The following is a 23,188-nucleotide window of genomic DNA, read 5'->3' on the forward strand; positions in this document are numbered from 1 at the left end:
ATCTCATGTGTCAGTTAACAGTCATTATAAGCCAAAACTTTCCTTAAATGTACATGTAGACTCAAACTTTGTGCTTCTTAACTGCCAGAGCAGAACAGAGCAGCCAAGCTAAAGTTATGCAAAAGATATTTTAACGAGACACTGTTTTTACACAGCTACAAATCACTGATCAAACCCAGGAAAACATGTCACTTTATTAAAGCTGATGCCAAAAGTTGAGTGTGTGTGCATTTGTGTGAATGAATATGAAAGCTATGAGATCACGATTAAGCACTCTGCAGAGATAAAGAATACGACCTGGGACTTTTCTCCATTACACTAGTGTTTATTTCTTGACTTGTCCAGCTGTAGAGTCCGGATTGTTTGAGGAGATCAAGATCTTTCTTGGCACCATTTCTCCAATCTGTCAGTCAAGGGCCCTCACCAAAGAGGCCCACGGAACTTGTTAATGCCATGATAACCTCTAACTCTGGATGTGATCTGAGACCTCCCGTGGATACCTATGCATTCAAGTGTGAGGCCAAACAATGGTCATTGGAAGTGGTGCTGACAGCCTCCTGCTGCGCTGCCTGGCCAAGGGACTGCGATTTGCATTTGAGTTTTTTTTTTTTTTTTTATCATTCTTCTAATTTATACTTCTAAGTGACTTGGTTTGTATTTATTCTCAGTGCCACAAGGGATTTGTTGGATTTATTTGAATTTTCCTTATTCAAATTATTTTAGGAAACAATCCAGAAATGATTTTTATCTGGTTTGGAGGAACGGAAGAGGCACTCTTCAGGAAATTATGAGATCTAATCATAAGAACAAAATCCCTAAAACCATGTCATCCCCATCCATCCCAGAGAACATTTTGGTTCATGGTTTTAGTTTTCATCGGTCTCGTCCAAGTGCCTGAGTCTCTGCCAACCCAGCACGATATGGAATACGTGCGGTTTTCCCTCGGCGGTTGGCTCCTATGATAAACTTTGTCTGTCTTTGATTAAATCTGTTTTATCCCACTGAATCAATGTTATTGGCAAAGGCCGTCCTGCTTGCTTTTATTCAGGGCTCGTAGCCATCTCTGTTCCACATGTATCATTTATTTTCATAGGTTGCTATATCGCAATACTGTGAGAGAAAGTTTAGCGTTTAGCTGAGCTTTTTGTTCTTAAACAGAAAGCTTATCTTGAACAATTTTGACATTTTCACTGAAAACAAATGAAACAGAACTCATTTGAGTTGTTCAATATGGATTTGTGGTAAGATTCCAAAACACATACCTGAATCCAGGCCTGGGAATCACAATCTAATTGTGTTACAGCAATAATACATAATTTATTTTTCACTCACAGTGAGAGATTACCTGGAAACACAAATCAAACCAACAGAATGGATATAAGTGGATATAAGGAGAAAAGCTGAACATATCTACAATAAGCAAAGCAGGATGTATGAATAGGTTAAACATGACTGTATTTTCTACATGAGTAAATGAAAGTGTAAGGATGTTATTTCCTTTTTCCTTTATTTTATGAATTCAATACTTTGTCTTGATCTTTGAGGAATGTGGCTTCATAAGACTTGTTTGTGTCATGTAGTTTTCTGGAGAAAAAGAGATTGAGAGACTAACTAATACCTGGAAACATCCTCGTATGAAACAAATGACACAGTCACTTGGAAAGGATTTTTTTTACAAGCAGTGTGTAGATTGTTTTGGAGCTAAACCATGTGTTTCATTCACTTTGCTAACTTGTTTCTGAAATGCCTGAGGTGCTTTCCCTGATAAAATCACCTCATAAAACTACATGGACAGTGTTTTTTTTTTAATTTATTTAAGTATTTTCAGATTTTATAATGGAAGGAGACACATTCTAAAAAATATCTGGAAATAAGTATTTCATTTTCGTGTATTCCACTGTTCTCATGTTTCATTCAATATTTTCATACTTTTATTTAGTACAGTCAAGGTTCAGTCACCGTTCATTCCACGAACACCATATTTATTATTTTATTTAAAAATTGAAAAAAGCCTTTATTGATTGAGGAGAGAGAGAGAGAGCAAAGGGCCGCTGGTCGGAATTGAACCCGCGGCTGCTGCGGCGAGCCCTGAGCCTCTGTACACGGGGCGCAGGCTCTACAACCCGGTCTCACGGCAGTTCGTGAAATGGTCACGTAATTTGATTTGTGTACACAAACATGTTTATCGTTTTAAACTAATGTATTTCAATGGGAAGCATCTTTCGTGATCACAGCACGATTCTCAATGAGAAGATGACGTAGCACTAAGAGCGACTACAGTAGTGAGTAGTATGAAAGCCCGAAAATCCAGGGCGGTTGGTTGGGGGGGTGGATGGGTCAAACAACACAGGACTTTCACCCAGGAGACCGGGGCTCGTGACTCGCGTGTCATGTTTCCTAAACCCAACCCGTCCCGCTGTATACAGCTATGCAATTGTTGGTATTAAAATAAACTTGTTGACCATCACGAAAAAAACGAGATAAACGTGTCTGTGTATTTGAATCAAATTAAATCACGTAACCATTTCACGAAACTGCCATGACACTGTGTTGCGCTCTACCAGGTGATCTACCCAGGTGCCCCGGAACATCATATTTTTAAGGGAAAAAAAACTACACAAGACAAGTTCTTTGGCTTGTAATCTGGTTAAATCAAATGTAGTGGGCTCGGCCAGGGTAAGTCTCTTGTGTACCTGCTCTTTGGGCCGCACAGTGCTAAGCAGCACCGACCATCCGGGTCATTTTTGGCTCCATGATGGCTTCATGCACCACTGAGCAACTCTCATAGGAATGAACAGGAAGGGCTTCTTCTCAAATGCTAATCCAGGTCTTTTTTAATGCATCCATGAGCTAAATGCTCACAGTGACAACGTTAGCATGCTGATTTTTAGCATATGTAATGTTTACCATGTTAGCATGCTAACTTTAGCTAATTAGCACTAAACACAGCATAGAGCTGAGGCTGATTGGGAATGCCAAACCAAAGCATTGGATGAATAAAAAAATTACTTTAGTAGAAATATACTTGATAATGGCACTACATACAACACTTTCTCAACACTTGAGGGACCACAGATGTTATTACAATCGTGGGCATCGTGAATGACTGAATGTCTGTACCACATTTCATGGCAATAAATCCAATATCTGACATTGCTATCACTAGAGCCAGGTAGCTAGTCGCTAGCATGGCTTAAAATCAAAACCTTGAAAACAAAACTGGAGCCAATCCCAGTTCCCAACATTAGGCTACCAGTCCCCAGTCAATCCAGGGCTGACACATAGACACAGTAACACCTACGGGACATTTAGTTGCCAATTAAGAGAATTAGTGCCAATACTGCGTTACGTTTTCTTCTGCATTACAATTAAGAAACTCATTACCAAACAATTATGTCTCCGTTGCCCCCCATGAATAAATCGTCCTCAGTCACCCCCTGCTCTGCTCAGAAAGTTGAATGAGTTCCAAATCCTGACAACCAACACAAGATGACCACTCTGTGTTCCCCTCTCTCAGTGATGCTGATGGTCTGTGAAAAAAGAAGGCATTTTTTCCCCACTTCACTTCTGGATGACTGAGTAATTTCCTCCCTGGGATCCACCTCACTGAGATGAAATGCATGTAGAGAGTGGAGTTAGTGGGGGGGAGGAGAGCCTGGAATGCCTGGGGTGCATTTTTCCCCTAAATGAAAAGCAGGTGACTGTTCATTGTAAGGACATTTGGTTAGTGGGAATCGGAGAGCGGATGAAAAGGGAGGAAGGAAAGGTTGAAAAAAAATAAGGAAGCTTTCTTTTTTTCTGGAATGTAGCTGTGAATTGTTGTGCCCGTTGCACTTGTTCTGTAGTGGGCTGCTTACAATTAGGGGATTCACAGACACTTCCTCCTTCAACTGAATGCATTGGGACTTGCCATTCAAGAGAAGTTGGTTAAAAACCTTTCCCAAAACATTAAGCCACTAGTGTGATGCTCTAAGGATTTCTTTTTTTGTGACGGTCACTCTCACCTCTCAATCACACTGATGTTAACCCATAAAAATCATAACAATTTTGTTTGGGGTATAAGGAAATGAAATCTCTGGTAAACATGCAACTTGGATCTGGGAGTATTTTATTTAACCCTCCTGTTGTCCTCGGGTCTTAAATTTGACCCGTTTTCAAAATTTCCACATCAGAAATTTGGGTCTCTTTCAACCAAATTGCCCCAAAAATAACACGGATGGTTACATACAACGCTCATCGCAGGTCAAATTCAGTTCACTACTTTCATTGAATTTTGGGTGTTTTATTCAATTTTTTATTCAATTTTTTATAGCATTTGAAAACACTATGAATTCTCTAGCTTTCTAAACAGTATCCTGACTAAACTGTGACAGTCTGTGATTATCCACTAAATTGTAACTATTTGTCAAAATAGTTCATAATTTCTGATTTTTTTAACTCAAAAATGAGGTATAAAAAAAGTAAAACTATCAGTAATAAGTTGATGTTAGTGGTGACTCCGGTGGTAGTGGAAAAAAACGCGCAAACAAAAAGGAATCTTAAAAAAAAAAAAAAAAATCGCCAGAAACATTTAATAAAAAAGCGTCCAAAAAGGGTTGATTTTCATTTTTTCCCTGGGAGTACAACAAGTTGCATGGTGAACGGGATGACAACACGAGGGTCAAATGTGAAGTTCAATAATAGTTATACTTGCGTTCTTTTTTCTTTTTTTCTTTAGTTATTTAATGCCAATTGTTGGAGGTGCCTAAAGCCTAAGATTTTCATTGCCAACAACTACTTCTGTTATTGTTATGCACATGACTAATAAAGAACCTTCAATTAACAAATTGAATGCTATGTATAAGAATCAGGAACAATACCAATAAAAACAACATTTAGACTTGCACAGATACTAGCTAGGCCTAATTAGTTACAGATGGAGTAAATATGGGGATCAGCAGAAAATAGTGTGTGTGTTTGTTTGTGTTTGTTGAAACAAAGCCTTCTGGGGCCTGTTTCACAAAAGCAGAATATCTAAATCCAGGATAACTGATAAAGCGAGGCTTGACCTAGTCTAATCTGTGCATCCTGGCTTGGTGCGTTTCACGGCCAAGCCAGGCTGAGGAGGAGCGACTAGGTCGAGCCGGGCTGAAGTAATTCAGATAGATGCCGTCCACGGCTTTCCTCAAAAACCGCGGTCGATCACAGATTTACTGATGCAAAAGGGAGAATAATTGTACATACTTTATACAGAGTGAGCAGCAGCTTCTTGTGGAAGTATGATACGGAAACACATGATTTGTATAAAAGAAAAAGAAACACGGCTGTAAGAAAAGCGAGAAAAGGAGCAGAGATCACGACACGAATGCAGCCTAAACATAACTAACCACTGCTCTGAATTGAAACCGCCATAATCATACTATTCAAGGATTAGGCTACTAATCATTTTCACAAATTAACAGTTGTATCTTTGCTTGAAATTTACCATCAAGATCAATTTTCTACAGCTAAAATATGATGTAAATATCTCTTTCATCTTCCTCTCCTTTTCTTTTGCATTTGATTTTGCTTATTATTTTTTTTTAAAAAAAAATATTAATAACATCAATTAAATTATTCTTACAACATTATTAAATAACAATATATTCAAATATTTAACCTTATATTATGTGTAAAAATAATAAATTTAAAATAATTTTATTAATTTTTTTATCTTCATTTAAATTATTAGTTTTAATAACTTTATAACAACATAAAACATAATTAAATATTAATTAAATTATTAATATATAATATAAATAAATTTTATAATATGTATTATTTCAATAGAGATATAAATCGTAACCCTTATCTGGTTTTGTGAAACAGGCCCCTGGTGAATCCGTCTTTTGTTGTTTAAGCTTGTGTTTACCACACACTCATAACTCTATGTTGCCTTTTCCTGTGGGTGGTGGGATGAATAATTCAATTCCTTTTATTGTATAGTAAATGCCTCATAGGTTTTTACTTCACATGCATTTGACTCCTGCGGGGTGAGGTAAACATTTTTCTACCTGTGCTGTGTGTTCCTTTGTGTTAGGGGTGGGAGATATGGACAAAAATGAATATCTCGATATTTTTTTTTCAATATCTCGATATCGATATTCAGACGATATTTTTGAAATCCTTCTAGAAGTTAAAAGAAGCCCTGTTCGGAGGCTATTTCGGTGGTTCTCTTGGGAAAATGTACAAGCAAGATGAAATCATAACAATAAACAAAGGGCTCTGTTTTGTAACATATTGCACACAACCATGTCCTTATTGGAAGCAGTCCTGGAGCTGGGACAGGGCCGGGTCAGACTAGGTTCTGATAGTCCTTCTACTTGGCTGTATAGTCCTTCTGACCGGGATTTATGCTGGGATCAGGAGTTGGATGTGATCTGACTGGCCCAGGTGAGGGAGAGGAGCAGTTCTGTGTGCTTTTTTGATGTTAGAGTATACATGGTCTAATGTGTTCTTCCCTCTAGTAGCACAATCTACATGCTGGGAGAAAGTTGGAGGGGAACAGACTTTAAGGACGCCTTGTTAAAGTCCCCTGTATCCCGTATCCAGGTGATCGCGCTGCAGTTTGTTCACTATGGTTAGCAGTGAACCAAACTTGTGCTAACGTTGGCATTGGGGGCTATGTAGACGGCAGTGTGCTGTTTTCATAGTAAATAAAATGGTCAGTATATTACCGACAGGGCTCCAGGTCAGGTGAGCCGTGCTGGGCAACGATCCTGCAGTTGGTACTCCATTCATTCTGCACAAAAATGCAGTCCTCCGCCTCTGGTCGTGCCGGAGTTATTTTCTCATTCTGCCGGTAGATAGCTAGCTCGGCGTGCTAGCGCCGACAACAACCTGGAGGGCTCCGTCAGGCTATGTCCTCCGGGATGTTAGGAGCCGCCTGGAAGGCTCTCGTAACGGCTGTGTTGTATCGTGGTCCTGTATTGATTAGTTCAGTATGGCTGTACGTACTTGTATAAATATACACCGACAGGAGAGCCGCTGCACAATCGCGCGCCGCCATCTTTGTTGACATGAACGTCATAGCACACAGGTAAGAACTAGTAGCAGCTTACTCTCTTGCGGGACGATCGTGATTTTGTACAAAAAATACAGTCAAACAAACCCCTACAGTATTAAATTCGCTACATATAATTGTTTAGAAGGTTATAGTGTGCGTTATTCGTTTTCTCTTTAACTTCTTTCAGCTCTTTTCAAGTTTAGGGGGTCGGATTGTGCAAATTATGAAATATTCGATATCCCAATTTTGCATATCGTCCAGACAACAATTTGGATATTATCGTCTAAACGATATATCGCCCACCTCTACTTTGTGTTGGTGCTTCTTTCTGCTATATATAGTATGTACATTAGAGCTCGGACGATTTTTAAGGCCGATATCATTACAAATATTTTGTGATTTAAATATCCGATATTCCAATATATCGGCTGATATGTATTTAAATAATAAATAAATCCAGAAACGCGTAACAGAACATAAACAGAATTCCCTAACATTAGTTATTTGTAGTTATTTATGAGTCCTCACTAAAATAATATGATAATTCAGTTCAAAAGTAAATTTAAAAGTTAGTTTTATTGTCACAACAGAATAGAGGAACATCAAAATATATTTAAGTTCTGGTAAATAAAATTTATAAAAAAACAAACTTAAGATATGAAACTTAAAGTCCTTTGAACAAAAACACAACAACGCAACACTCGTAACATGGTTGAAGGGTGTTTCGTCCGTTTTTATTTAATTTTTTAAATATTTAAATGCAGATACCGATAGTTTGGAAAATGCCTAATATCGCCCGATAATCTCGGCCCACCGATGTATCGGTCGGGCTTTAATGTACATTTACACTGGAGTCCGAATTATTTGCTGGAGGAGTGACATTTATCTAGTGCTGAAGGCACAGAGTGAAACATATGCAGGGTCATAGTGACATTTAATAAGCACATGAATTATGTCCAGGAGAGCAATCGCTTTCTGATTTCATTTTTATGAGTTATAAAAATGAAATGAAGACCTGAGTGAGTGGAGTCACCATTTGACAGTCACCCGTGTCTTATCTTATTAGATAGGGGTGGCGCTACACCGATTTAACACACGGGGTTCAGGATTATACTCCTGGGAAAAACAGTGTCTTCTGTGGTTCTTGAGGAGCTTCACAAAGTTGTAATAGTAACCCTGATGACATCATCAGGGTTATCTGTGATGGGGCTTGTCTTGGCAAGTTTAGTTTTTTGCTCATTTTTCCACCCTAGACAAAAGAGCTGAAACGGGCGCGGTGTTGGTTGTATTTTTTTTTTGGGTGGCTTTTATGGGCTTTAATTGACAGGACAGCTTGAAGACAGGAAGGAGGAGAGAGAGCGGGGACAACATGCAGCAAAGGGCTGCGGGGCGGATTCGAACCCACAGCCGCTGCCAAGGACTCCGCCTACATGGGGCGCACACTCTACTGGGTGAGCTAGAGGTCGCCCCAAATTAGTTGTATATTCTGCCCTCTCTGTTAAAGCTTTTAAGCTCCATGTAGGCTAGCTATAGAAACATAGCAAGAACGACGAAAGGGCTGGCCGATATGCATCATGTGCATTAGCTGTTGTCTCAGACCAACGTACAGCGCTGTTTGTTGTCTGTCGGTGCCGAAATTGAATGGAGGCGATCGAAAATGGTGGTATGCGGTTTAAAAAAAAAAAAGGTTCTTTAAGGACAACGGTGGATCTAATTAAAGACGCTACTGAGTTGCATTATGATACTTGTAGGATCCCAGTGTTTTTGGGACTTGACCCCCACTGTGGACCAAAGGTCAGGATATCTCAGCCTACGCTGCTTTGATTTTCCTCATTCTTTTTAAAAAAACAATCTCTCTTGCGAGTCAACAACTTTATGTAAGCATGATACTAAATCAACTAGAGAAGCCCTTAGAATTTGTACAGACAGCGAATAAACTTTGCAAGCAGATGTATTTCAACACTAAATGCAAAGCAGCAGTGACCTGCCAGCATTTGGCCGTACCAGTTTCAGTCTGTCTCCTACTGCATCCCCTTCACTGGGAGCCTTCCTGTCTCCTGCCAGCTGTGTGTCTCTGTGTGTGTGTGTGTGTGTCGTGGAATCGTGGAATGTTTTGACATAGCCGCTCCTGTAACTGGATCATGCATCATCAAACGAGGCGCCGTGATTGCACACTGATCCCAACAAGGAATTCATTGATACGGAAAGGAAGGAGAATTATTACTTAAAAAATGTCATAAAAAACATGTCCGAGCACTCAAGGTTGGTTACAAAAAGTGATAAAAGGCCTTTCGTTAACACGGCAGGACATTACAAAATACACCAACGCGTATCGGCTTGAGCCTTCCCCAGGGATTTTAGTTTTGTACCTAATTCCCTCCCATTAGCACCGGTGGTTTAAAAGATTCCAAAAGCGCTCCTGACACTTTTTTCTTTTACAGATAAGGCTTTCATTGGTTTCCTTGTTAGTTCAAAGTGACAACTTCTCTGCGTCTTTCCCATGCACCTTCACTCCAGAGGCTGTTCGGGGTCTTTATAGTCTCATGACAACACAAGGGGAGAGAGGGAGGGAGAGAGAGGGAGGATGTGAGAGGGAGTGGAGGTTCTGGGAAAAGGTGGATGAACAGGAGAAGTGGAGGATGAGTTGGATTTTCAGCTGGAGTTGGGGAGCGTCTTGAGTAGAGGAGGGCAGGGTGTGGAGGGAAGAGGTCAGGCCGAGGGGAAGCAGAGATGTGGATATAGGTCAAAGGTCATGTTGGCCCTTGCTAGCTCCTGTTTAGCTGAGAAAGATGAAGAATAGCTGCCTTGTGAGGAGGGAACAGAACATGCCCAGTGGGAAGAGTGGGACAGAGCAGGAGAAGAGGGGTGTATTGGGAAGTCTTCTTGGGATACATGAGTGTGTATGCAAGTAAAAACTCATTTTGAGAATTCATGTTTCCCAAGAAGACTTCCCGAAATACAAATTGTAGGACAAAACAGGAGAAGAGAGGTGTCTTGTAGAGCTGGGCGATATGAAGAAAATCAAATATCAAGATATTTTTGACCAAATAATGTTGAGTAATGTGGATATAATGACTAAGTGGGTAAACGCTAGAGCAGTCTGGTAAGTTCAAAGACGACATCACTTTACTGTAATGCAGCCTTTAAAACCAGGAAAAGACAACACTCATGTCCTATTACGATATCCAAAATCTAAGACGATATCTAGTCTCATATCACGATATCGATACATTGCCCAGCCCTAGAGTCTTGTGTCTTGGGAAGTCTTCTTGGGGAAACATGAATTCTCAAAATGAGTTGTTACTCGCTTACACACTCATTTAGGTCAGTATTCCACATACACACACACACACACACACACACACACACACACACACACACACACACACACACACACACACACACACACACACACAGTAACAGATGGAGACATGTGGTGGTCACCCCAGTGTGTCTTGTTAAAATGTCCACCCATGCATATGGTGTCCCATATGAGAGACGGCATCATGCTAACTCGCTGATTAACCCAGTTGACTGGAGAGGTCTCATTTAGTCTTCTGGCTCCATCAGGATGAACAATAGCCTCTGACTGATGATGGTGGGGGGGAGGGGGGGGGGGTCATGTAGTGCTGGCCTGTGTGTACGTGTTTATGCTTTTCATTGACTTCATTCAGACTGTAGGAAATCACTGCGACACCGGAAGGGAGGCCAGACTGCTTGTGCATGTCTGTCTCATCTGTTACTAGGGGCTTGTGTGTCTGTCTGCCCATTTGCCCAACTGTCAGGGTCATTGCCTGCCTGTCTCTTACCTCCTTACACTACAGCTAAAAGTGTCTCCGCTCTGACTTGCATCGGATGTTTGGGCTCCGAGTGATAATTTATTTAATAATTTATTTATTGTAATAATTACACTGAGTGGTGTGAGGATCACTTTCTGAGACCCATTGCAAGACAAAGTTATGTTTGAATTGTGTCTACAAATGCATTTCCTTCCTTTTACAACATTTCAACAAGTCGTCCAAACCATACGCCAATATCGGGCATTTATTCCTACCTACTAATACTTACCCACAGGCGAAGCTTACAATTAGCCCTAGAGGTGGCAGGAATTATTGACCTACTAACTGTCAAAACTAGCTGCGCCACATTGGGCACTATAATTAAAAATTTAATTCTCCTTTTCCAAAAAAGTACTTTTAGGGCGTTTTCAACAGTATAATTAAAGCAAATAAAGGAAATTTAAAGTATATGTGTGTGTGTGTGTGTGTGTATATGTGTATGTATATTTATACAGTGCCTTGCGAAAGTATTCGGCCCCCTTGAACTTTTCGACCTTTTGTCACATTTCAGGCCTCAAACATAAAGATATAAAACTGTAATTTTTTGTGAAGAATCAACAACAAGTGGGACACAATCATGAAGTGGAACGAAATTTATTGGATATTTCAAACCTTTTAAACAAATAAAAAACTGAAATATTGGGCGTGCAAAATTATTCAGCCCCCTTAAGTTAATACTTTGTAGCGCCACCTTTTGCTGCGATTACAGCTGTAAGTTGCTTGGGGTATGTCTCTATCAGTTTTGCACATCGAGAGACTGACATTTTTGCCCATTCCTCCTTGCAAAACAGCTCGAGCTCAGTGAGGTTGGATGGAGAGCGTTTGTGAACAGCCGTTTTCAGTTCTTTCCACAGATTCTCGATTGGATTCAGGTCTGGACTTTGACTTGGCCATTCTAACACCTGGATATGTTTATTTGTGAACCATTCCATTGTAGATTTTGCTTTATGTTTTGGATCATTGTCTTGTTGGAAGACAAATCTCCGTCCCAGTCTCAGGTCTTTTGCAGACTCCATCAGGTTTTCTTCCAGAATGGTCCTGTATTTGGCTCCATCCATCTTCCCATCAATTTTAACCATCTTCCCTGTCCCTGCTGAAGAAAAGCAGGCCCAAACCATGATGCTGCCACCACCATGTTTGACAGTGGGGATGGTGTGTTCAGGGTGATGAGCTGTGTTGCTTTTACGCCAAACATAACGTTTTGCATTGTTGCCAAAAAGTTCGATTTTGGTTTCATCTGACCACAGCACCTTCTTCCACATGTTTGGTGTGTCTCCCAGGTGGCTTTTGGCAAACTTTAAACGACACTTTTTATGGATATCTTTAAGAAATGGCTTTCTTCTTGCCACTCTTCCATAAAGGCCAGATTTGTGCAGTATACGACTGATTGTTGTCCTATGGACAGAGTCTCCCACCTCAGCTGTAGATCTCTGCAGTTCATCCAGAGTGATCATGGGGCTCTCTTGGCTGCATCTCTGATCAGTCTTCTCATTGTATGAGCTGAAAGTTTAGAGGGGACGGGGTCTTCGTAGATTTGTAGTGGTCTGATACTCCTTCCATTTCAATATTATCGCTTGCACAGTGCTCCTTGGGATGTTTAAAGCTTGGGAAATCTTTTTGTATCCCAATCCGGCTTTAAACTTCTCCACAACAGTATCTCGGACCTGCCTGGTGTGTTCCTTGTTCTTCATGATGCTCTCGCGCTTTACACAGACCTCTGAGACTATCACAGAGCAGGTGCATTTATACGGAGACTTGATTACACACAGCTGGATTCTATTTATCATCATTAGTCATTTAGGTCAACATTGGATCATTCAGAGATCCTCACTGAACTTCTGGAGAGAGTTTGCTGCACTGAAAGTAAAGGGGCTGAATAATTTTGCACCCCCCACTTTTTCAGTTTTTATTTGTTAAAAAGTTTGAAATAGCCAATGAATTTCGTTCCACTTCATAATTGGGACCCACTTGTTGTTGATTCTTCACAAAAAATTACAGTTTTATATCTTTATGTTTGAGGCCTGAAATGTGGCAAAAGGTCGAAACGTTCAAGGGGGCCGAATACTTTCGCAAGGCACTGTATATATATATATATTATATATATATATTTATTTTTTTTAAATCCTGCATTGTCACAGTTTTCACTCCTTCTGTGAAATCTCAACATCTACTGGATGGATTGGCACACAGTTTGGCACGGCCATTCATGGTTCCCAGATGATGTATCTTGTTGATGATCCCCTGACTTTTCCTCTCGTGCCACCATGACATTGTCTTCGTGGTTCAGAGGGAATTCAGTCGAATCGTCCGGACCGTTGTCGGCTGCCGTAGATTGCCGTGACATTTGGTACACACATCATCCATCGTCGTCCTCGGGATGAATTTTAATAACTTTGGGTGACCCCTCCTTAGCTTTTCCTCTAGCGCTATCATCAGGTCAAAATGTTCATTTATCCAATTCTTTTGGTTCATGATCACCAACCTGCAAAATGAATGACATTCCCATCAGCCTCAGCTGTGCTAATTAACAAATATTAGCATGCTAATATGCAAAACTCCATTGCCTAGGTGGCCAGTAAAGTCATTGGCCTGCCTCTAAAGATATTTTTGTAAATTACATGGAAATTAAAATCCATAGCGAATCCAGACGGACATCCTCTGCTCTGATCAGTGATACAGTTTTTTCCAAATATTAGGATGCAACAGTTTTTCAGTTTTTTTTTTTTAAACGTAGTAAACACACTTAATTCAAATATACCATAAACTGCTTCTCGCTCACACATTGATTGTTTATTGTATTTTGTATTGTGTGTATGGCATTCACACTTTTAATGCCTTCTACTGTCTTTTTAGGCTGCCTTGGTAAAAAGATTGTCCTCTTGTGGGACACTAAAGAGCTAAACTTAACCGACTGAACTTAGTAAAAATCAAACGGAACCAAAAATAATACATATTGTTTGGAAAATTTAGTGAAAAGTAAATCTATACCAATGTAATTCAAGTAAATGAGACAAAAAAACTGCGCATGTGAGTAACTGTGCATGTGCACTGAACAGATGAAAACATGGTTCTACAGTATGTGTATATGAGGTAATGCATGAAGTGCTGAAAGTGAATTTCAGTGTAATCAGAGGTGAAATCAGAGTGTGTGTTTGTCGACATAAGTCTCCACATGAGTCATACTTTCGAAGCAGTTGAGGTAATAGTTTTGAGTTCTAAACTTGAGGAGAAAAACAGCCTCTTGGTTACCTTATTGAGCTGGAATGTCTGTCGCAAAGCAGAGTCTGGAAGGATTTATCTCCATACTATAACATTACCTAACACATGAAGCCGAAGCTGCTCAGCATCAACACAATAACCATTTTATATTTCCATTATGATATGAACATTACTATCTCAAATTTGACTAATACCAATTTTCCAGATGTCTTTTAAAAGTTTGATTACTTGACTAATGTTAATGATAACCACGCATTTCATTTCTCAACTATTAGTTTCATATAAGAAGGAGGTGCGTTTTTCACATCATTGGTCACCAATGGTTTTTACCAGCCACAGCTATGCTGGTATGGTTTTCACCGTGTGTGTGTGTGTGTGTGTGGTCAGATTTTGTCGCTGCAATAGTGTCACAACAGTGCAAGATGCAGTCACTAAACTATCACGGGTGTGTAGTCTCTAGTTATTTTTGCTATGAATTATGTGTTGCTGGAAAATTCGGATGTCTTTACAGTTTAAGGACAGACAAACCGAGGGGGATTTATTTGCATGTATTTCTCTCTCTTCAGATCGTGTGTCTTCTCATGTTTAATGTCCTGTACATTTGAACCCCAAGAACACAGCGTGTAGTTAGTTGCAAGAATGGTTATCAGACAGTGTGATATTGGGTCTTTTTCTCTGTCTGTCTGTGCCAGTCGCTCATCTTTCGTTTCCTGTCTGCTTGTCTGGTTGTTTTCCTGCCTGTCTTTACTTCGGCAGAGTATCCTGACATCCAGGTCAAGTGTGCCAGAACATCTAAAGAAACTGGAATTTGTTGCTCTGCTTGACATTTTAATCCATAGTTCCAGCTGTGTTTTAGATCAGTTTAGATTAGTTTAAGCTGTAAACAGCTGTATGTTTCACACTTCTTCTTAAACCTGTGTGTCATTTTGCTGGAGCAGGTAAAGCATTAAAGCTACACTAAAATTAACACTGGATTAATTAATGGATGGTTGGTTGGTTTTCCAGCTCTCTTCAACCTCAACCCCATTTATAGTTGTAGCCGTTTTCACGTAGGAAAATCTCTGATAAACTTATGCACTACCTCAGCACGAGGCGAAAGACAGACAAAGTAAGGGCCAGCTGGTGGCCATAGTAGAGAATTTAGCAGCTAAAGAGCCAGATATTTCCCTCAGGAGTTGGTGGAGACCAAAGCAGAGCTAATAAGAGAGTGAATATTGGACTTACATTCCTATGTTGGCCAAAAACACAACGCTAAATGAATGCTAATGTTGGTCTGTGTGCTGGATGTCTCAATACATGAAGACATTTACCATCTCAACTTTATGAAGTGATAATGTGTCAGTGTTATGTTTTCAGCTTGTTCTGCTGGCCCCAAGTGGCCAAAACAATGTTGTAGCTTTAAGTTGAGAGTAATATTGCTGAGGCTGTCAAGATTGGACGTTTGGTCTAAAATGTCAAGAGTAGAGGTCGGAGCTAAAGTACAGCTAAGGTAGGGCAATTCAGCACCTCCTTTGAAGGTTCCTAGAATTCCTGTGAAATTAAAAATGACTGGGCAAAAATGCCTCTGATTAGGAGAAACTCTGCAGCCAGCTGTAGACGGGCCCAACCCAAACACACACCACTGTGTTGATAAATATAATACACAACCCAGCATTTTGAAAAGATGCTGGTTGGAAATATTTCATATTTAATTATATATATATAGATAGATATAGAGAGATTGCTGGGCATGTGTCTTTGCACGTCTGTTTTGATGTAAAAGTTTGTTCAAATGTGTTTGTGTGTGTGAGCACATTTCTTTGCACGAGAGTGCCTGGTTTGCCTGTGCGTGCTAATGAGTGTGAGGCAGGAGATTATGCGTGCGTCTCTAAGGGAACGGGAGTCTGTTCCCAGGAGCTGCAGTGCCTGTGCTGAGGGGGGTATGTGTACACCCTGACCCCAGCTTTCGGGGGTCCTAGTTGCCTGTCTGAAACCATTTCCTTCCTTTGTGGCCTATTTGAGAGCCCCAAGTGTGACGGCAATATGAAGGAACGAGGCCATTTGCATGGGTCCCGCAACACGTTGAAACAGAAAATAATCAGCGAGGGCCACATCTCTGAATGTACTAGCAGGGTTGCCTTTAACTCTTTAATTCTGTGTTCCCCACCCCCATACCTCTCCCCGTCAGCCATATCTCCCCAAGCGACTCCCCATACACTCCAGCCATCCCCCAAACAATAAACAAACTCTGAGCGTCGCGTGCATTGCTAATGATGGGAAACAATTAAGGGCTCACAAAAGGGAGCGTCCTGCTATATTGCTCTGTGCCGTATTTACATAGTATTTTGAGGTTAAATGACTGGAGCATGGATTTCTGGTGTAGGGCAAGAGGACTAAAATAGACAGGCCTGCTGAAGAAATCTTTCTTTTGTTTGGCTTTGTAAAGAAGGATGTGTTGGACAACTAACCACTCCACTGATATTGGGAATTAAACCCTTAAAGTAGAGGGAATTCCAATTTGAGTATCCCCATGCACAATATACCCCTCGCACCTTATTTCACCCATTCTACCCCAGAAATAAGAGAATGACAAATGTGCAAGCAAGACAAGTGGGATACCAGTGGATGACTGGACAACCCCCACCTACTGGATAAGCTCTGGCGGGTGAATAGGTAGAGGCTGGGAGAGTTTGAGAAGGCTCAGGAGGCTGCTGAATAGACTCCTAGATTGAGACATTCTTCCTCTTTAACACAGAAGTGTATAGGTGTGTGTGTGTGTGTGTGTGTGTGTGTGTGTGTGTGTGTGTGTGTGTGTGTGTGTGTAAAAGCATAACAGTAGTAACATAGTAGTAGTAACATAGAGTTAGGTTTTGAGCCCTTACAGACATGGAATACGAAACATTGCTGGCTTCATCTGTTAAAAGTGTGGGTGTTCGTTATGTAATGTTCCTTAGTGGTGAGGAAGTATTCCGATCCTTTACTTATGTAAAAGTACTAATACCACACTGTAAAAAATACTTTTACACAAGGCCTGCATTCAAAATGTCACTTAAGTAAAAGAATGCAAGTATAATCAGGAAAATGTACTCAAACGTAAAAGTACCCAGAGCAGAAAAATGTCCCCTGTGACATTAGATCATTATAATTTATGCATTCCGTCAGGATGTTACTGTTTTAGTTTGTTGAGCTGGAGCTCATTTTATGATGTCTGACAGTAAACAAGCATAGGCTAATATGTCGGGACTCATTTTTAATTGCTATTTTTTCTCCTGCTGTTTGAAAAGCATTTTGCTGGATTATTATTTTTTTTTATCCATGCAGCCGGTATCTCTTTAGTTTTTATTTACAAAATCAACATTGTTTCATAAGGCACGAGTAATACAACAAAAGCATACTGTTAAATACTATTATGTGTTAATCACATCCAAAACAGATAGCATCATTGCAGACCAAAACTCCCATTCCTGTGGACTTAATGACTGTTTTGGATGACGTGGTTAGAGACTTGACACTTTGACAAAAGCGTTTAAAGAGGGTGTTCCCCTAACACCTGCCTGCGGCTGGGTCATATTCATTCTGACAGTATTGACGCCTTTTATGTTGACAGTTGATTCCTGAAGAGTCTGGAAGTGAAACCAGAGGATTGTTTTTGGTCAAAATACAGCTTGTGCCTTGTCTCGTTCAAGAGGTATTGATTCCCACAAAGTGGTGTCATTTTGACAGAATAAAAGAGTAAAGATGAAGTCCCGCTTAAAACGCAGAAGTTGTGACTGACAGAAACACACTCACCCACAATTACTGCACACACTCAAAGTACCAATAAACCCACTTATCACCCCTTTCAAATCCCCTGAAATCCATATCCAGATTCCCAACCCAGCAGGTGCCAGCCGGAGCCTTGGCATGGCGGCGCCTTGAAAAACGCTGAGCATGGATGCCAGGCAGAGACCTCCAGCCCTCCCCAGAAAAGCCCCCTTGCCAACATGGCGCATCCTGCACAGCCATGGCCATTATTTAAGCCTAACTAGATTAGGCTAATCATGTTATGTAGTGGTAAGGCGTAGCCGGGAGATGGAATGAAGGCTCGGCTGTCCTGCTGTTGCCATGTGGCTCTGAAATACAAACACTGAACTCTCACATAGAGCTTGATAAACACCAGAGGTAATGTCTGCGTTTTTGCCCTCCAGATGAGCGCACGAATTGTGGAAAACCACCAATTTTGAGAATCTGTGATGTATTATATGCATTATTCAGGGCACCGTACTGCAGGATCTCAATGCTTTTCAAAGATTTTAGAAAGGTTTCTGTTAACTGAAATGCAATGAGAGTTTTCTTACACATCTTCTGCTTGCAAAAAGTCCACTTATTGTAGCTGACTTTTCTTTTAGCGCCTCCATGAGGTTGACAATTTTAGTTTTTCAGTGACGTGTCTCACCACTTTTGGTGGGCTTCCATGGTTCCCAGCTGGTGAATCATAATGACTTTAGTGATCATTTAACTTTTCCTCTAGCGCCATCATCGGGTCAAAACTCTAATCTGTCCATTGCTTTGGTTTTATGACCAAATACCTGCAAAACTAAAGACCCATCAGCCTCAGGCAGCTGTACTTTTTGTGAAGTGCTAACAAGCGAATGTTGGCATGCTAACACACTAAACTGAAGATGGTGAGCGTGGTAAACATTAAACCTGATAAACATCAGCCTGTTAGCATTGTGATTGTGAGCATGATAGCACGCTAATGTTAGTGTTTAGCTCCGAGTACAGCCTCACGGAGCAGCTAACATGGCTGTAGACTCTTAGTCTGGTTTTATAAGCGCCCTCATTGTGTCTGAAGTCCATTACAGTCGGCTGGGAACTTCTTAAAACATAGTCTAAACACTCTTGTAAGATAGATAAAGGTTTTCTACGAACAAATAAAGTAACCCAAGGATATGTTTTATTCTTCTCCTATTCGTTAGTTTGTCGATTTCAAAGAAGTGGATTCCCAAAGCAGTTAAAAGAGGCAATCCACAGATTTTACACATGGAGATCAGTTTGTTAGTAATGTTCAGTACTCACTCAGCTCGTAAAAACAGTTGTATAAAGTCTTCTTGAATGACATGGCACATACCCGTCAGGGAAGGTCCAATGAAAGACACTATTGAGTTGCATTATGGTAATTGTAGCTTGAGCCTTATTAGGGACTGTAAGTCAGGATACCTCTGCCTTTGCTGCATACATTTTTACCATTCTGTTTTTACAAGTTCCCCAATCCTACAGTGAAGAAATGCTGTTATTCCCTCTCTAAAGGAGCTGTGTTGGTGGGGGTATGTTTCGGGTACCGGTGAGACTATGAAATATGATCCAGGAAGTCCAGTTTGAGTAATGGATCCATGGGTTTGAAGGCTTATTCGATACCAAAACATAAAATACTAGGAGGAAAGATTTTACAACTCTTGCAAATTATAATGTTAACCATCATTTTACCTTTTGTCGTGAAAACATGACAAAATAATCTACCACTACTGTGCACCTGCACCTTTTCAATTGAAATTAAGTTCAAATGGAGTCGCATTGTGTTGAGGCCATATTTGATCCAAGTTCAACTACGACTCAGCATCTTTCTTTCTTTTTTTGAAAGATAATTTTTTGGGGCTTTTTTCCTTTTACTCGATAGGGACAGTGATATACAGGAAAGGGAGGAGAAAAAGGGGGGATGACACGCAGCAAAGGGCCGCAGGTCGGATTCGAACCCAGGCCCCTGCAAAGGACTCAGCCAACATGGGGGGGCGCAAGCTCTACTAGGTGAGATAGGGGTCGCCTCGACTCAGCATCTTTCTGATGAAGCCCAACATGTTGGCAACCCGCAATCTATCCATGTAGTGCTCATGTCTGTCTAAACATGGCCGCAGTTATTAATATGCATCCACCTCCAAAAGACGCTCAATCCTACAATTCTGCTAATGTAACTCCCTGTCTGTGTTGTTCTTACAGGACGGCTACATTGCACGCGTAACGTATGGAGAGCGGATGTTCCAAAGATATGCTTCCACTACTGTTCATTCAATGAAACTGGCTACACCGGCCACGAGAGCAGTGCGTAGTGGTGGAGATCTGGTCTACAAGCGTAAAAATAAGAAAAGTCTTCTGTTTATATACTTTAAGCGAGGTGTGTGCGGCCCTTTTACAAAAAGAAATGGTTCATCAAGTGTCTGCATGTCTAAATTAAACTACCGATATACAGGAAACGACTTAATGACTGTGAACGAGCGTATTGGCAGCTGGGTTTGAGAGTTTCTGTTTTTATTTCTTGTTTCCTGTCACCTGCATCATTTGAAAACAGCTGACGGCTGTGCTGATTCCAAAAAATGGAAGAAACAACAACAATCCGAAAGCAAAAGCTCACCGCCTCTGACGCACACAATCCTACGGTGCCATGTCATTTCTCCGACGCTCCATTGTTCCGACCTATCAATAACCCGAAAAATTCCCCTTGGTCCTACAGCCCACTAGTCCGACGTCCACCAGCGATATTGAGAATCCCACTATAGCGACGCCAAGACCCGCCCTTCAATAGCATTTATTGGCCAGGCGTCCATGCTTACGCAAGGTTACGTAACCCCATTTATAGAGGTCCTATCTCCTGACCAATCGGCTATCCTAACCTTAACCACTTGAGGTCAAATGCCTAACCCCAACCAATCAAGCTGCTTTGTAGGGCGGGGCTTGGCGTGGCCATAGTGGGGGACGTCGGACTAGTGGGCTGTAGGACCAAAGGGAATTTTTCGGGTTATTGAGAGGACGGAACAATGGAGCGTCGGAGAAATGGGCAGTCCCCCAATCCTACACCGTGTGTGTGCAGCAGGTGTAGCCAGTTCAAAGACACATTCCACCGCACATCCGCTCCGCTAACAGTCCGCATACATTACACGTTCAATGTAGCCAAAGCGTTAGACTTGATCAAATTCCTCCACAGAAGACGCCATAAAACTTCTTTCACAGGCTGAGTAGTACTCCACATCACCAGCAAACGTTATAGTTATGAGATGTCGAATATAACAACATGTTATGAATCGGATTCCTTCACATCTGGATCTGTATGAAGGTCTCGGTATGAAGGCTATGTAATAAATGGATCCTGCCCTGGCTGGAAATAATGCATCATAAGGCTTTCCTTTCTTTCTGCTAAGTCAGTTCCTTCTGCTAATGACAGAGGAGACAGTCAGTGAATTCAGGAGTGAGGAAAGTCCAACAGATACTCAGTCTGGTTTATCATTCAAGTGCTACGTCAGCACTGTGATTGCACACCCTCGGCCGCTTTTCCAACACGTTGCCTTTTAGGATTGATGAGAAGAGAAAAAAAGGTGTCATTAGTGGTTCTAAGTTACTGTGGCTGTTAGTCTGGGAATTCCTTCAGAACGGGAGCTGCTATACTTTCTTTGCAATGCTTTGTTATTCTACGGTCTCCCTGTATGAAAATTCCTGTGCGTAGTCCCCCAATATGCCAACCACATGGCCACTGTTAGCCATGTCCAGCACACACACACACACACACACACACACACACACACACACACACACACACACACACACACACACACACACACACACACACACACACACACACACACACACACACACTCTTAATGGAAGCCTTGTGGCTGGATGCTAAACTGGCACATCCTACCTAGAAAACACATCCAGTTTTTTTTCTCTTTAATTCCTGTATAGTACATATGTACATTAAGGACACTTAGGTTCATTAAAGACAGAAATGTTAGAAATATGTATGCATTGGAAGGCTTATGTTGCCCCTGTCTCTTCTGGTTCTTTATATTACTGTATAATCTTTAACCGTCACAGTCAAACAAGTAACCAAAATGGTTTTCATTTTCATTTCATTCATTGTGTTATATGTGTATATCTGTGTGGGAGGGGTTTTGTATCAAGCACTAATGGCCAGTTAATCTTTTATTCTATTCTTTGTCTCACTGATGCTGACTCTGTTAATTGGTTATTATGTAGGTTACGATAAATGCCATTTCACTGTATCTGGTTCAGTGTAAAACTATTGTGGCTAAGAACTTTTACAACATAATAACTATAATAATATACATTTGGTTGTCTGGCTTGTAGGGGGATTCATTGGACCGCTATATCCCATAGGGCTGAACCTCAAAGTAAAAATGGGGACCAGCTGAGCAAATACACTACAGAGATGATGTCACTTCTCCCCCATGGTCGGTCATTAGGGGGCAAATGGAAACGCGATGCAGGTTTCTCGTAAAGACACGGCAGGAAACAGTCAAATTTTCAAAGCTCGATTTTTCTGTTTGCTCTCTCCAGCAATGCTGAATGCCAAGTCTACAGAGCAGACAGGAAAAGGACTGGAGGCGGGTGATCTACAGTAGAGGAAAAACAGCAGGCTGCAGACAGACACACAGGGATGTTTAACTGTCAGGGAGTTTCTCCATAGAGTTGCATAACACACCTGCAAGAGGGGAAATGAGATGACAGGACAAAGGTTGGGCGTGGGTGGGAGGGAGAGGGTGAAAGAAAGAAGGGAAGGAAAGTTACAGAGATTAAGCTGTTTTTCTCTTTTTTTTTTTCTAGCTTTTGTTGTGCCAACCTAATCCCCTAAAACCTTACTTCCTGGGTGAACTTTAGAGGACCTTTTGCAGCCTTTGTAAGCATAGACCGCTGAAAGTTGTCACGATCTGGGACGAGGTGTCACGTCTGAGATGAATATGAGCATTGATGTATGTTTTATTTGTGTGACCAGGTTATTTTCACATACTGTATTGCAAATTAACTAAGAATGTGTTCTTTTTTTGTGAAACACCTGCAATTAAAAAAAAATAAGAAGAAGAGAGAAACAAAAATGGTTCAAAACGACTCCCCTCACCTGGACTCATTGAAGTCCTATCAGGTCACAACCCGTCAACACTAACATCCCACCTCTTTTTTTTTCTTCTTCTTTTCTTGTCGTCTTGGTCTCTGCAGCCGGAGGAGTTGGAGGCTCTTCATTCCCACACGTTCCGGGTGAAGACTTTCAAGAAGGCCAAGCACTGCAGCGTCTGTAAACTGACCATCAGCCAAGACGGACTCATCTGCCGAGGTCAGTCACCTGTCCTGGATCTCGGACTGA

The 23,188-nt window shown here is 41.1% G+C and overlaps 1 protein-coding gene across 9 annotated transcripts in view; it reads left to right on the top strand.

Moving 5' to 3' along the window:
- Window positions 1–23,188, top strand: part of tns1b (tensin 1b) — a 247,597-nt gene that overhangs the window by 53,850 nt on the left and 170,559 nt on the right. For all 9 annotated transcript variants that reach the window (XM_039817480.1, XM_039817472.1, XM_039817471.1 and 6 more), the window contains exon 2: window positions 23,044–23,158. In XM_039817480.1, the coding sequence (XP_039673414.1) occupies window positions 23,044–23,158 (115 nt within the window). The remainder of the gene's footprint in view (window positions 1–23,043; window positions 23,159–23,188) is intronic.

This window comes from Perca fluviatilis, chromosome 12 (genome assembly GCF_010015445.1).
Source record: "Perca fluviatilis chromosome 12, GENO_Pfluv_1.0, whole genome shotgun sequence".
Classification (NCBI taxonomy): domain Eukaryota; kingdom Metazoa; phylum Chordata; class Actinopteri; order Perciformes; family Percidae; genus Perca; species Perca fluviatilis.